Consider the following 14,923-nt stretch of genomic DNA (forward strand, 5'->3'; position numbering starts at 1 on the left):
CCACAAGAGTGCCTAGCATATAGTAGGTGTTCAGTAAACATTGGTGGAATGAGTAAATGAATAAATGAAAACAGGACCAAAGGAAGAGACAGGCTGACTGATGCATGTCTGTTTATTGGCACAGGGTCCTACAGGGCCAAGACCACACCCTCCCCACCCTCTTCCCTGCAAAAATAAACTCTGTCCTTTCCTCTCCCTGTTCTATCTGCTTTCCGGCTTGGTCTGGGAAGACTCAGCCTCCCCCTAAGAGTTGTGCCCCAAGACATAGGAACTAGTATCCTCTACACATACACACTTCCACCCTGAGCCCACAGAAACCAGGAGGCAGCAGGGAGGCTTGCAGAGGCCCTCAGGCTTCCACTAAGAGCCGAGCACAGTTGGTCTGTCAGTGAGGGTTGGCAGCAGTGTGGGAAGCAGCAGTATGAGGAGTATGAGGTGGAGGGCGGCCCCTGAGGGGGGTGCTAAAGGAGCTAAGTCCACTCCCAAGTGAGCATTGTGTGAGCCTCCAGAAGAAGCATGGAAGGCACACCACCCAGGCCCTGCGTTGTCAGAGTGCGGCAGGCATAGCAGGCCCCATGGCCATCAAGCCAAGTGAGCTTGGGGCTAGAAAAGCCGACTCCTTCCTGGGGGAGCTAGTGCCCCCCACCCCCACCCAGGCCTCTTTCAGGCAAGGTGACATGGAAGGATGTCACAGTGAGTGGTGGGGGCTCTGCTGGAGGCAGGGGCACCCCCAAAGCAGAGGCACAATGTGGTGGTTGAGCAGGGACTGGGACTTATGTCACCTGTGGTGTGGAGGGGCTAGACCGAGTCTAGCTGGCATTTGCCTTCTCCAAACTCCAGAGCAAACAGCCTTGCTGGGCGAGCTGCGCCAGGCCCTAGCAACAGCTGGCCATTTCTCCCCGGACCCAGGTCTACCACACTTCACACAGCTGCCCTGGGTTCATGGGGGAGCCGACAGGGCAGCCGAAGTGCCGCAGGAAGTCACGGGAGTTGGAGAGAGTGCCCAGCACACGGAAGCGGGCAGGGCTGTGGGGGTCGGTCACCAGCCCCTCGTGAGAGCTCTCGGGTGTGCGGACCGAGCACCACACCTGCGGGCCAGGACAGACACGGGACATATGGTGTCTAATGTGGGCAAGGTCACAGACTGGGCTGCAGCAGAGCCATCCAGGGACACAAACCACCACTGCACTGCCCCTCAGCTCAGGAGGCCTCAGGGTCACAGGCGGGGGCTCAGCCAGCATCAGCTCCAACCCTGGCTATCAGCAGTAAGGGAGGGGACTGCACCCTCTCCCCCAAATTCCTTGAAGGCCCTTCAAAGCTGTCCTGGAAATGGGGTTGCTGCATCTGAGGGGAAGAAGCCCACCCCCCAGAGGCTGCCTGCTGTAGTGCAAAGTGCCTAGAGGAGACCCTGCCTGAGTCACACTCTGCCACTTACTTTATTCCTGGGTAGCCCCGGATGAGCCACTCTGTCCCCGAGCTTTAGTTTCCTCCTCCACTGCCACCTCACAGTACATGGTGAGGATCAGTCCTGCTGCCCACCCCTCCCCCTCAAGCAGGCCAGCCCTGCACTTTGAGATCTGCAAAAGCCTCCTGAAGAATCCTCTCTCCTCAGGCTTCCTCACAGGCTTTGGTGTGCCCCAGCCAAGAGGCCTCCCCAGACCACCTTCCACCCCCCAACTTTGGCCCCACTTCCCACATGCCCCAGACTTCTAAAGACACACCCAGGAAGAAGTGGGAGAGGGGCAGACCCCAGACCTTCCCGGAGAGCAATACCTGGGCAAATCCCACAAAGAAGAGCTGGTGGTTGGTGAGTCCCACAGCTGGCAGCTGCTGCTCCTCCCCATGCTTTCCCAGCCACGCCTTGTAAGCCTGGGGTTGGACACAGGAGCGGTAAGTCCACCAGGGCCTTCCCATCCCCTCCACCCGGCTCTCTTCAGCCCAGGGTGGGCCTCCGCCCCTGTAGGGCTGGCCAGGCACTCACATTGTAGGCCGCCTTAAGCCCTCCGTTGTCAGCAATGTTCTCCCCCAGCGTCTGGCGGCCGTTGAGCTTCTCCCCATTGACCCGGTACTGGCTGTACTGCTCCTCCATGCAGGCTGTGTGATTCTGGAAGGCTGCCAGTGACTCATTCTGCCACCATGGCCGCAGGTTCCCTTCCTTGTCATACTCACGCCCTGAGGAGAATGAACCTTTGCACCCCACTGAGACCAGAGCTCAATCCTTGGGGTCAGGAGCTCCCCCCTCCAGGGTCCGTTCGACCTGCTCCCAACATCTCAAGGCCTTACAGGAGCCACTGGGAATTCTAGGCTGAAGGGAAGAACTTCATGGGCCTCTACCTTGGTCATCAAAGGCATGTGTCAACTCGTGGCCCATCACCACACCGATGCCACCAAAGTTCAGGGCCCTGGTAGGTGAGGAATGCTGAGTGAAGACATGGTAGGGGGATTTCTGGATCCCACCTCCAGCCCTGCTCCCAGCCCACCCATAGGCCCAGGCTCTAACACCCAGCCCCTCCTGCCTCAAGACACACTTGGGGTGGTTGCGGGCGTAGAAAGGGGCCTGCAGGATGCCAGCAGGGAAGACAATTTCATTCTTGGTTGGAAGGTAGTAGGCATTCACTGTCTGGGGGGTCATGCTCCACCTGGGGGAGGGAGAGGGAGAGGCTTAGTCTCCTGTCGCTCCCGATGCTCCTCCCAGCCCAGCAGCCTTGACCTACCTCCAGCAAGGACCTTGTGTCTTGGTTTGGATCAGTCTTGCCCATCCCCCCAAGCCCTGGAAACCTCCCCTGCTTCTCTTGCTGCCCCAACTGTCTACAGCCCTCCATTCTCACTGTTCCCGGCCAGGAGGCTTTCGGAGCTGGTCAGCCATCACTTTGGCAGTGAAGTTATACAAATTCAACATGTTCTGGAAGAAGGAATCTTCAGAGACTTCATACTATTGGAATGGTAGGAAAGAGAAAGCAAGCAAGAGAACATGTTGAAGATAGAAGTTCCAGCTTGGCTACTAATTAGCACCTCTCTGAGCCTCAGTTTCTTCAACCATAAAATATCTAGTAAGTAATAAACACCAATACTGGAAGAGCACTTATGAACAGTGCTTTTTTTAATATATATATAGTCCCTCATTTTGTTCTCACAAGAACCCTATGAGGTAGGTACTTATAGAACCCCATTTTACAGATGAAGAAACTGAGGCTCAGAGAGACAGGTTATATAACTTGTCCAAGGTTAAACAGATAGAGGTAGAAACAGGATTTGAGTCAGGTTTGACTGCAAATCCCTGCTGGTTAACACTGCATTCTACTAACGTGTAGCCTGCAGCCTAGCACAGAGCCAGCACTGGAGCAATGTAGGTTGCCTCTTTTCCTCGTAGTGCTTGAGCTCCTATTATTGAGCCCAGGGAATAGTGCCCCCCATGGGGCTGAAGTTAAAACTGATGAGCAGAGGTACTCACCCCATCATAAACATCATCCAGCTCTTTAGGCTCTAGGATGAAGTCCGGGAAGCCGATCATATCGTAGATGGCATCTGCCTGAAGAGTCCAGGTTATGGGTTTCCTTCACCAGTCTCCCATAAAACTGTATCCTCCATCCCCACCTCAAGATGGCGCCCCAACCCTGGCCACAGCTTACTTTCTCTTTGGCTGCCTGGCGGGTCTTCTCATCCATCCAAACCAGCTGTCCCAGGGCCTCCTCAAAGGCATCTCGGATCTCGCTAATCATCCCCTCTGCCTGGGAGGGAAGGGACACAAGTCTGCCTCCCACTCGCATTAATGAATCCTTTCTCCCCCCTTCCACCTGGTGTCCCATCCCTGTCCTTCCAGGGGAGCATGTGGGAGTGCCCAAATTCCTGAATTAAGGCTGAGCATCTGGGGAGGATGAGAAGGAAACATGATTTGTGAAGGTACTGGGATTGTGGGTGGCTTTTGTTCTAATTAATAAAAAATTTAACTGAAAATTTAATTAATATTAAATTTAATATAGCACATTGATTTTTATCTGATTACAAAGGGAAAGCATTAGTAGCAGAAAATTTAGAAAACTGAGAAGAACTGAAGAAAATAGACCACTTATAATCCCTCACTCAGAGACAACTTCATTTAACATTTGATTATCTACTTATAGTCTTTCCATATATAATGGAAATATATTGCATAATATATATATATTTTGCAACTTACTTCTTTTTCACTGAAAAATATATCATCAGTTTTAAAGCGACCTCATAGTCCATCCTAACCACAGTTTATTTTTCCATTCTCCTATGATTAGACATTAAAGCTGTTTTCATTCTCTCTTATTATAGACAACACTGCCATAAACATCCTTGTAGATAAAACTTTCAGCACACTCATTATCATCTCTTAATAAAAATAAATAAAGTCCTGGTCGGTAGTTCAGTGGTTAAACCCCCATCCTGTGACCTGAAGGGTCGAGAGTTCGATTTCTGGTCAGGCACACCCAGGTTGCAGGTTCGATCCCCAGTTGGGGCGCCTACGTGAGGCAACCGATTGATGTTTCTCTCTCACATTGATGTTTCTCTTGTTCCCTCTCCCTTCCTCTCTCAAATCAATGAAAAACATATCCTCAGGTGAGAAAAATAAGTAAATAAATATTGTTTTTTCTTATTAAACAGGTAACATAAACTCATTATAGGAAATTTGGGAAATGCAGAGAACTTTAAAGGACAAAAGGAACCCATCATAATCCCATACCCAAAGTAATCACTGTTAATTTGTTAATGAATTTCCTTCCATTTTTTCCTATATGTATTCACAAATATGAACAGTGAATTTTAACTAAAACAAGGGGTAGAGTTGGAGGACACTTGAAGACTCACGATTTCCTTGCTTTGCCGGTCAAATGTGGCCTTCACAAAGAGGGAACCCAAAGCGAAGCCAAGGGCATCGTCCGTGTTGGAGATGCAGGTCTGCCACCTTGGTATGCAGGACTGTAAGGGACAAAGAGCCAGGCCTCCCAGAGATGGCTCTGTCCTCCAAGCTGTCTCTGGGGTCCATGGAGGCCTGGGTTTGGGTGCCATCTCTCCATGGACTCCATGGACAATGGGGAGCACTATCACAAGATGTGCCAACCCCAGCAGAGAAACCTCGGGAGAAACATGTGTGCTACCCACTCTGTTCCTGGCACTCTCCTCCTCTTAAATTCACAAGAGGCCCATTGAGGTCCAAAGGTTTCTTTGCTCAGCTCCACATCTCAGTCCCCCCTGCCAGAAACCTGGAAGTCACCAGCTTCCTCCCTCTCCCTACCCCTACATTCAATTTATCACCAGTTTCTACAAGCTACTTCATAATCATCTCTCCCGACCACCCTTTTGCCACTTCCCTGCACTACAACACTATCATCTCTTGCCTGAAGATTGCAGTGTTCTCCTAACTGGAAACTAATTCCATTCTCCTCCCCTCTCCTCGGCCCCTCCCCTCCATCTTCCATTTGGCTGCCAAGAAAGATGATCTAATGCATAATCTAACTGGGTTACTCTTCTCCTTAAAACCATCCCATGGTTCCCCATCCCTGAAAAAAAAAATCAATGCCTGACTTCTTAACACAACCTTCGGGTCCCTTCATGGATTGCCCCAGGCCCATCTCCCCACCCTCAGCCTTAGCCTGTTCTCAAGCTCACACCAGAACACATGCAAACCCACCATGCTCCCTCTGGCCTCTGGGAATTTGCACATCCTGTTCCTTCTGCCTAGACTTCCCTTCTCTCTTATTTTCTTGGAGAACTCATTCTTCAAATGTCACCTCTTTGGAGTAGCCTTTCCTGATGCCACCTATTCCCCCAGGTATAATGTGCTGCCCCCACCTCTGTCCTATAACATGAAGAAAGTCTTTCATTCAATGTGAGCTTTTATCACCCCTAAATAATTGTACATGTCTATTTTCCCCACTGAACAGGGCACCTAGAAACTAGGAACTGCATATATTCTTCCTGCACATACTCCTGTTTTACAGACCTGGAAATGGGGATTCAGAGAGGCTACATGATATGACCAAGGTCCATTGGCTAAAAAAAAAAAAAAATGGAGGAGTTGGGGTTGTCACCCAAGCCAGCTTGATTCCTAATCCTGTGCTCCATAATACACCATGAGGCAACTGGTGCCTGACACAGTAAGTGTGAAGCATCAGCTAGGCTGGGCGGGAAAGTGGGAGCAGAGAGAGAGAGCTCACCTTTTTGGTGCCATACAGGGTCTGCAGCAGCTTCTCTTGTGCAGACTCAAAGCGTCGGTCCAGGCTCGAGGTTGTCTTCTGCACCAGGTTCCAGATCAGGTAATTGTTCAGGGTGCTGGCATCCGGACCAGAACATAAGAAAAAGACAGGTGGGTTACCATTTCTACCCCAAACCAGCTCCACAAATGTGCAGGCAGCTGGAATCCTGAGAGGCGTACGTGGGAGCTGTCCCAGAATTTCTCTCACTCTGGGACCACACAACTGCCTGCAGAAGTCAGGTTGGAGCAGGGATACAGAGCACATGTAGACCCCTGAAGCCCTGGCCTAGGGGAGTATATCACAGACATTGTTTTTTGCTGGCTGGAATGTCCATGGCCTTGTCAAATCCTTCTGTGTCTGGTACGCCATTTCCCTATGCTCAGTTCCTGCCTGGAACCTGCATGGAGCCCTGAGCCCCATCCCCCATACCTTGGCTCCGTGTGGTTGATGAGCTCTGACACCTGCTGCAAATAATCCGTCCCATACACCACCACAGGCTCAGAGTCACTCAGCTCCAGCGGTGACAGCAAGAAAGACAGGAACTCCAGCCAGTCCATGGAGGGCGCCAGGGCCTGGGAGCAAAATATATCTCAAGCCTCCCTGCTTGCTCACCTGGCTCCCAGCAGACCCTTCACCCATTGATATGTTGGAGCCTGGGAGTCCTTCCCATTACCAAGGTGCTATTAATTGCTTTGTGGCCCCTTCCTTTAATAAACCCTTTCCCAGGATTGAGCGCCCCTCAATCTTGGAGCCCAGTCACTTATACAAGGAAAACCATAATGTGTGATATTTAGCTGGGGCACAGATTTTCATAACAATTGAAAACACACCATTCCTCTGATACCACCCAGCATCCCTACATAGGTGGCCTCTCCTCCAGCACCCCCTTACCCAACTTCTCCATAATCCAACAACTGAAGGGTTGATGCCTGGCACAGTGAGGGCCCTCTAGGAGATGCTTCCACATACTTTCTGATTGTTTCGTGGATGTCTTGTACAGTTGTTACAGGTTTTTAACTTGATCTCTCTATGCATGCCCAGGCAACATGAAAGGGACCAAGGGATGGCCCAGTGGAAGATGGCCTAAAATGGTCACCACTTTTCTTTCCAGGATAGCAACCATGCAGCTGGGAAGCTCAGAAAAGCAAGGAAATGAAAAAAGGATTGGCTGCCTCCGGAAGATGGCCTGAAGAGAAGCTGAGTGGTCTGTGCCAGGGGCTGGCGCCTCCCAGTTGTCCCTGTTTCCCACTGGCCCCACCTGCAGCTCGGCGATGCTCATCTTGCGATAGATCTTCTCCTCGTCCCGGCGCTGGTCCTGGGGCACTGTGATGTTGGCCAGTTGTATCTCCAGCTCCAGCACCTGCCGCATCTGCTCCCGTGTGGAGGCTGGCTGTCCACCCAGCAGCATCCCCAGCTCTTCCATGTAGTCCAGGTAGGCAGTAAGCACCTGTCAAAACCCCAAGTCATCCTTACAGCCCAGCAGCAAGTCCTTCCCAAGGCTGAGGGAGTCTGTTCTGGCCGCCACCTCTGCTTACCATTTCTTCTGCTGCCCCTCAGCACTGTTTAGCACTGACTTCCTGTGTGGTCCTCCTCCCAGGGGCCACTCCTCACTCTCACCCGGAGCTCCCTTAATCACCAAAGGCCATCTTCTTTTCCCCTCTACTGAAAAGTTTCAGAATCCCTTCCTCTAAACTTCAGATTTTCTCATGTTCCCCACCTCTCCTTTTCCTCACTGCTGGTGTCAGAGGAAGAGATGTGAGTACCAACCTCAGTCCTCCCAGCTCCTAAGGGGGATCATTAGTTCCACCAGTGATCTTGATCCCTATCCTGCTCACTGACTTACCCCTTCCTCTCTCTACCTCCTTACCTTCAGCTTGAGACTGACTTTTGATACTTCACTGAACCTTGCTTTACTGCTACATTTTTATCCTCTATGAACCTTTTGCACTGCAGCTTCCCTGAGATGCTGGCATAGGAGACTCCCTATCCATGACTCCTGGCAACATGATAAGAGCCTTTCTCCTGACCTTTCCCAAGTCTTGGACCACATGGTTGTCTCCTGCATTCTCCAAATTCTCTCCTCCTCTGACTCCGATGATGTCAAAACCACACATCTATTCACACCACTCCCTTCACTTGAGTTTCTATTTCTTTTGGGATAAATGCTACACTTGACCCACAATGTTCATGTAATATATGAGTCTATATACCTGTCCAGAAGGACTCGGACCCCTCTCCCTTCCTGCTCCCCTCTCTAGTCTGTCAATGGGCCATGTTCCTTCTCACCTCAGAGTCTGTACATAAGCTAGCCATTCCCTTTGCCTAGAACACTCCCTCTTCCCTGCAGTCTACCCTGACCCTAGGACTAGGCTGGCTGCCTGTTACACTCACTCTCAGGATGCCATGCTTCTCTATAACAGTCCTGGCAACTGTAAACAGGATATACCAAGCTATTTCATGCCTTCTCCCCCACTTGGAGGACAGTGGCAATGTCTTGTTCACCACAGGCCTAGAAGAGGTCTGGTTGAGGAATGCTCAGGAAGTGTTTGAGAATGAATGAAAGAAGGATAAATGACTCTCCTGGTTGTCCTACTCCATAGCAGCCTCCTCTTCTGGCTCTTTTTCTCCCACTGCCCTTCAGAAAGGCTTTCCTTTTCTCTTTTCCCTATTCTCCCCCTTTCTCTCCTCTCTCCTAAAGCCTTTGTCTAGGTTTCTAAGGAGATGCCCCTCAAGCCCACAGCTCCCTCCAGCCTCATCCTCTCTCCAGGAATGCACCCAGCTTTGACAGCTGCCTGCTGACCTCTCCATAGAGATGGTGCCCAGGTCCCTCAAACTCACACGTCTAAAATTAGCAGCTCCCACTCCCTGAGTGTCTGCCACATGCAGGAGCATAAGCTTGCATTTCCCCCCACCCCCTAAAATACCATATGAAGTAGATTCTATGATCCCATTTTACAGATGAAGGAACAGTCTCTAAGAGCTAGATCAACCTGCACCAAGCCGCAGAGCTGGGACTGGAATCAAGGTCTGAGTTCAAAGTCTGCCCTTTTCCTGTGACATCACATTGTTTCCTCTGACCCAATGTGCCCTAAGCTGGTTCTCCTACGGGCACCCTTGATTTTCTAAGTACCCCACCATTCCACCATCATTCTGGTTGGTAGCCTTAACTTGCTTCATCTCTTCCTCCTTCCACTCCTCTCTTCTAACATCCAGTCACCAACAATTCACAATCGGGACCATGTCTCCTGCATCTTTCCCTTCCTAAGAGTCCCTCTGCCACTTCCCCCATTTGCTCCAACATATCAGACTCAGAGCCTGAAGTACTGCAGAGACTCTTAACTGATCTCCAAGCTCCCTCTCTTGCATCTACTTTTCACACCCCAGACAAACTGGCTTCCCAAAACACTGCTCACTGGGTCACTCCCTCCCGGCTCTGGAGCATGCAGTGGTCTGAGGCCTATACAAAAACTCCTCAGGGTGCCATTGCAGGTCCCTTCTGGAACTAGACCCTATCCACCTTCCCAGCCTCTCATCTGCTTTGAGCTCTCATTTTGCCAAACTGGACCCTTCCCCATGGTCCAAGTACACCTTAGCCTTTCCTTCTTCAACACGTTTGTTTAAACTGTTCTCTTTACCTAGCATAATATCACTCACCCCTAGATATTCTACCGGGCCTGGCTCAAATGTAATCTTTTTTTTTTTTTTAATTTTTGAAGCTCTTTTTTAAAATATATTTTTTATTGATTTCAAAGAGGGAGAGACAGAAACATCAATGATGGGAGAGAATCATTGATTAACTGCCTCCTGCACATCTCCCACTGGGGATCGAGCCCGCAACCCGGGCATGTGCCCTGACTGACTGGGAATCGATCCATAACCTCCTGGTTCATAGGTCTACGCTCAACCACCAAGCCATGCTGGTGGGGCTCAAATGTAATCTTATTAAGAAACATTCTCTGGCTACCCAAGTCTCTCCTGAGTCCCAAAAACCCACTTGGAGTCTTATTCTCAGATATCTAGGTCCATGAGCCTATCTACACTGAAAGTTTCTTATAACTCTAAAAGGTACATCTCAGAATTCCCCCACTGCACAGGCACAGAGTAGGTGCCTATAAAATGTTTTCCTGGAAGAAGAAGAGGAGGAAGGAAGGAAGGAAGGAAGGAAGGAAGGAAGGAAGGAAGGTAGGTAAGGGAGGGAAGGGAAGGGAGGGAAGGGAAGGGAAGGGAAGGGAAGGGAAGGGAAGGGAAGGGAAGGGAAGGGAAGGGAAGGGAAGGGAAGGGAAAGGAGGGAAGGAAAAGGAAGGGAGAATGAAGGGAAAAAGAAGGAAGGGTAGTCAGTTCACTAGGTGATAGGATAGGCTCATCTTAGTTCTCCACCCTGACCCTGGGCAAAGTAAACAGAGATTAGCCCAGCTCAACAGGGGGTAGGGATGGGAATTCTGAGGATGCTCCTTACTTTCTCATTAGCGGTCCTGTTTAAGTAGTAATCTCGAGAAGGTAGAAAGAGCCCAGACTGGTCCACCTGCAATAGCAAGGTAAAGGAGTAAGCCCACCCCCACCTAAACCTGGACTCTTGTGCAGGGGGGCCTCCCCAGCCTGCTGGTCAGAAGGGAGGAGAGTCTGGGCTCAGCAAATGGTCCATATGCCCTTCCCCACCTTTCCCCAGCCCTGTACCTGTATAACATTGCTGTTGGAACTCTTAGAGTCAGCGCTGATGTAGACGGTGAAAAAGGGGGAGGCCCTGTAGGTCCCTGCTACTGCCTTCAGCACCTCCATGAAGTTGTCTTGGTCCCAGGGCCCCGTAACATTCCAACCACCAATCTGAGTAGAGACCATCGTGGAACCTATGACACAGGGGTCCCCAAAGCTTCCAGGGGGCAACACCCTCTTCCAAGTCCTGTCCTCTCCCTGCCCACAGACCACCCAGGGGCTGTACTTTTTCTATGAGGTCTCGCAGTGGCTGGGCTCCCAGCTCCTCGATGCGCTCCACCTGCAGGCAGGATAGGTAGAAGCGCTGTGTCTTCCGCTCAGCTTCGCTGCTAGAATTAAAGGTGGTGTTTTCTGTGGAGTAGAATAAAGGTCCAGGTGGCAACTATGCTGACTGCTGAGCAGGTTCCCAGGCCCTTACTTGGTCCCTCTTCTTGCCTTCTGAACAAGGGGCAGCTCTCTTATTGTAAACCCAGGAAGACTGGGTGAAACAGCCAAGTGTAGCTTCCTCTCCCCTGTCCATGAAGACCATCCAAGATCTCTAAGCACTACAGGCTCCCTGGTGCCTACCACACCTCAGCAGCCCTCCAGACAGAATGCAGAGAGGAATCCCTCCGTTGTACTTAGAAGTCTGCCCCCCTGAAACCCATCTCCATCTTTCAGGAGTCCCCTGCTCTCTGCATCCCTTACCCCAGGTGTGTTCCCAGTCACCCAGTTATTTCTTCATTGGTGGACATTTATTAAGTATTATTAAGTGCCAAGCCTTATGCTGGGCATGAAGCAGGTACTTGGCACAAGCCCCTGACAGGCACACTCACCGAGCAGGTGCTTCAGTATGGCTTGGTTCTGGTCCCAGAGGCTATTGAACGTGTTCCAGCGAGAACGCCCGTCAGGCAGGGGGTTCCTTCGAATCCAGCCTCCGCAGGAGAATTGGTAAAAGTCCTCACAGGGGCTCACCCCGCGGTCAAGGGTCTCCAGGATTTTCCCAGCCACTCGAATGCAGGCCTCTGTGAGGCAGGTGCTGTGGGAAGGGTCTGTGGCGGGGAACATGGCCAGGGTAGGGGGCTGTCAGTCTGAGAAAGGCAAATGCTTTGAGAGGGGCTGTGACAGCAGGAAGGTTGGGAGGAGAGAGAAAAGCTGGGGAAGGTGGCTCCGCCCAGAGAATATCTTAGAGGCCCTCCAGCCTCCAGAGTCCCCACAGCTGGGAGTGCTGGGGACAGGTGTGATCCCACCTACCTCTGTGGTACTGGACCCCCAGGGCCACAAAGCAGCCCAGAAGCAGTGCAGCCAGCAGTAGAGAGACCCCTGCCAAGACCAGCTCCAGCTGGGTGTGCAAGCCTAAGAGGTGCCTCGTCCTCTTCTGGAATCCCACCTGGGGAACACAGGGTGACACAGCTAGCCAGATGCAGGTGGGGGTGGGGGTGGGGTGGGGGTGTCCAAGATCACAGAAGTCCTCCCAGAGCCATGGAGTAAAGATGCCACTGGGGTTAGTTAACTCTGGGCACCGAGGCAATGAGGCAGGCTGAGTTGAGTCTTGAGCCTGTTTTGTGCTACGTCATGGCTTAGAATCTCCTCGCCATAGTCCTAGCGCAGAGGCCAGAGTCGGAGCCGAGGTGGGTGGGGGCAGGTGCAGGTGACCCTCCAGGGCAGCCAAAAGCCGCTGGGTATGCCAGGCTTCATGCAGGGCTGGGGCCTGGTGAGGAAGGGAGAACCCCTCGCTCACCTCCACAGTGTCCAGGGAGGCTCCGCCCTCTACGGGGGTCTCGGGTGCGTCGTCTTCCCGCAGCGTGGCCCGTCGGTACTCCACCATCTGCCAGACGGGCCGGGGCGCCCACCCAGGTCAGGTGGATTGGGCTGTTGGCCCACATCCCATCCCCAGCGCCTCTCACCAGGCCGGGCGCCTCCCGTCTGCAGCGAGGCCCCTTCCCCTCCCGGGACCTGTGACCTGGGGTCCCTCCGACCCCTGCTCCTCCAGCCCCGAGCTCCTGCCTGAGGCTGCCTGTCTGTCAGCCTCCCTCCCACCACTGGGGAGTGGGGTGGGGGGCTCTACCCTGGACCCCGGAGCCCCACTCACATTACCGCCGCCGCCCAGCTCCTGCAGCGCGATGTTCATGGTGGAGTCCGGGCAGGCGGCACCTTAGGGCTCCTGGCGGCTGGCCCTCGCCCAGGCCGCGGCCTCGGACCCCGGCCAGGCCCCACCGCCGCGCGCCATCGTAGCCGCTGCCACAGCCCTGCACTTGGCCGCCGCCACCCCCGCCTGCCGGGGGTGGGGGGCTCCCCCCGCCTCCCGCGGCGCTGCGCCTGGGGACGGGAACGTGGGGGAGGGGAGGAGCGTCCACCCAGACCTCGCTCCGGGACCGCAGCCACCCCGCTGAGCTTGGGAACCTGCCGCCCTCCAGAACCGCAGGGAACCCGCTCCTCTTAGGGTCAGCCCTCCCCCATCCCCGCAGCATCCTTTCACAAGCCACCCGTAATTTACATTCCTTTGACTCAGGCCCAAACTCTGCTGATATTTCTCGGCCCAATTACCCAAATTGCAGGCCCTCCCCATCCCCTTTAAACACCTTTGAGAAATTATACTCCATTGAGGAACATCTTCCCCTGGCAGTGCGCACAGCCGCTCTTCAGCCCGCAGAGCAGCACACAGGCGTTGACCCATATACAGGGTGTCCGCATGATGTTCTCAGAGAGCACGGAGATCCAGTACACAGGCAAGCACCCAGCCAATACACAGCCGTACACACACAGGATGCTCACCGAATGAACACACCCCCCACTCACACACAGTGTGTACATGCACAGGGCTCCCAGCCCAACGCACACCACACACTGATACAACACACAGGGCCCACTCTCGGCTCTTACATGTTGCTCCAAGACTGCACTTTTACTCTCCAAGATAATTGTTGTCATCAGATCATCTCACAAAGAGAGGGTTACAGATGGTGACAAATTGGCAGAGGAAAAAACAGCCATCCACAGATATTTAAAGAAAAGATGTGTTAACACTTCTAACTTGAGGAAAGCAAACCATTTTATTTGGGAGATTTACAAGAAGAGAGAGGAAAAAAAAACAACCCAAGCACTATTTAACTGAAAGGCAATAGTGTGGCATCTATGCATCTGCCATCTGCCTTCCATATTGTCATTCCTTAATCAGGCCTGGAGGTGTTGCAGTCTGCTACCCTGCAGAGTGCCTCGTATTTTCTTTTACCACAGTTGTGTGTGTGTGTGTGTGTGTGTGTGTGTGTGTGTGTGTTTTAAGTGCCTCATCCTCCACCTTCCTCCCCAACACAGGACGTGAATCTGACCTGAGAAGTGGCAAATCCATAATCCAGTTCTCAAACATCTTGCTGCAAATGGTTCTCGCATGGAATGCGCTCGTGGCTGAGAAAAGGTGGGAGCCGAATGAATCAGGCTGAGAAATGCTGGATTGTTTTCTTTGGCACTTTCCACCCCATAACTACATGTTCTCAAACAGGAGACAGTACGGTGTCATAGTTAAGATGAAAGATTCTGGATTCAGACTGAATTTCTTCACTTATAACATTGAAATAAGAATAGTACCTTTTTCGCCCTAACCGGTTTGGCTCAGTGGATAGAGCGTCAGCCTGTGGACTGAAGGGTCCCAGGTTCGATTCTGATCAAGGGCATGTACCTTGGTTGCGGGCACATCCCCAGTGGGGAGTGTGCAGGAGGCAGCTGATCGATGTTTCTCTCTCATCAATGTTTCTAACTCTCTATCCCTCTCCCTTCCTCTCTGTAAAAAATCAATAAAATATATTTAAAAAAAAAAAAAAAGAGTGGTACCTGATTATTATGAGAATCAAATGAAACAATACTTGTAAATGCTTAGGGCAGTGTCTGACACATACTAGCACTCAATGTGTTACGGGCTGTTAGTGTTGTTGTTGTAGTAATTAAAATCCTATAGGTAGAAATGAAAATTGAAAGGCTGGAGAAAGCCTGTTCTGTTTTCCAGTTAATAGAGA

General features: G+C 51.9%; 1 protein-coding gene across 4 annotated transcripts; it reads right to left on the reverse strand.

Moving 5' to 3' along the window:
- Positions 1–87: 87 nt before the first annotated feature.
- Positions 88–13,806, reverse strand: ECE2 (endothelin converting enzyme 2). 4 transcript variants are annotated; one of them, XM_080654486.1, is made up of 19 exons: positions 13,496–13,806; positions 12,655–12,741; positions 12,168–12,303; positions 11,750–11,965; positions 11,161–11,285; positions 10,899–11,045; positions 10,681–10,746; positions 7,483–7,671; positions 6,654–6,796; positions 6,186–6,300; positions 4,837–4,947; positions 3,630–3,728; positions 3,452–3,529; positions 2,829–2,932; positions 2,529–2,639; positions 2,335–2,402; positions 1,982–2,172; positions 1,774–1,869; positions 88–1,088 (listed from the first exon to the last, which is right to left on the reverse strand). In XM_080654486.1, exons 1-19 carry the CDS (start codon positions 13,514–13,516, stop codon positions 912–914), a joined length of 2,280 nt encoding a protein of 759 aa, XP_080510612.1. In that variant the 5' UTR covers positions 13,517–13,806; the 3' UTR covers positions 88–911. The 4 variants fall into 4 exon arrangements, with proteins under 4 accessions (XP_080510612.1, XP_080510610.1, XP_080510611.1 ...); XM_080654484.1 differs by lacking the exon at positions 13,496–13,806 and adding an exon at positions 13,006–13,199; XM_080654485.1 differs by having other exon boundaries at positions 96–1,088; positions 2,517–2,639; positions 13,496–13,697.
- Between the last annotated feature and the right edge of the window lie 1,117 nt (positions 13,807–14,923).

The sequence above is a fragment of the Plecotus auritus genome, assembly GCF_963455305.1.
Source record: "Plecotus auritus genome assembly, chromosome: 2".
NCBI classification, from domain to species: domain Eukaryota; kingdom Metazoa; phylum Chordata; class Mammalia; order Chiroptera; family Vespertilionidae; genus Plecotus; species Plecotus auritus.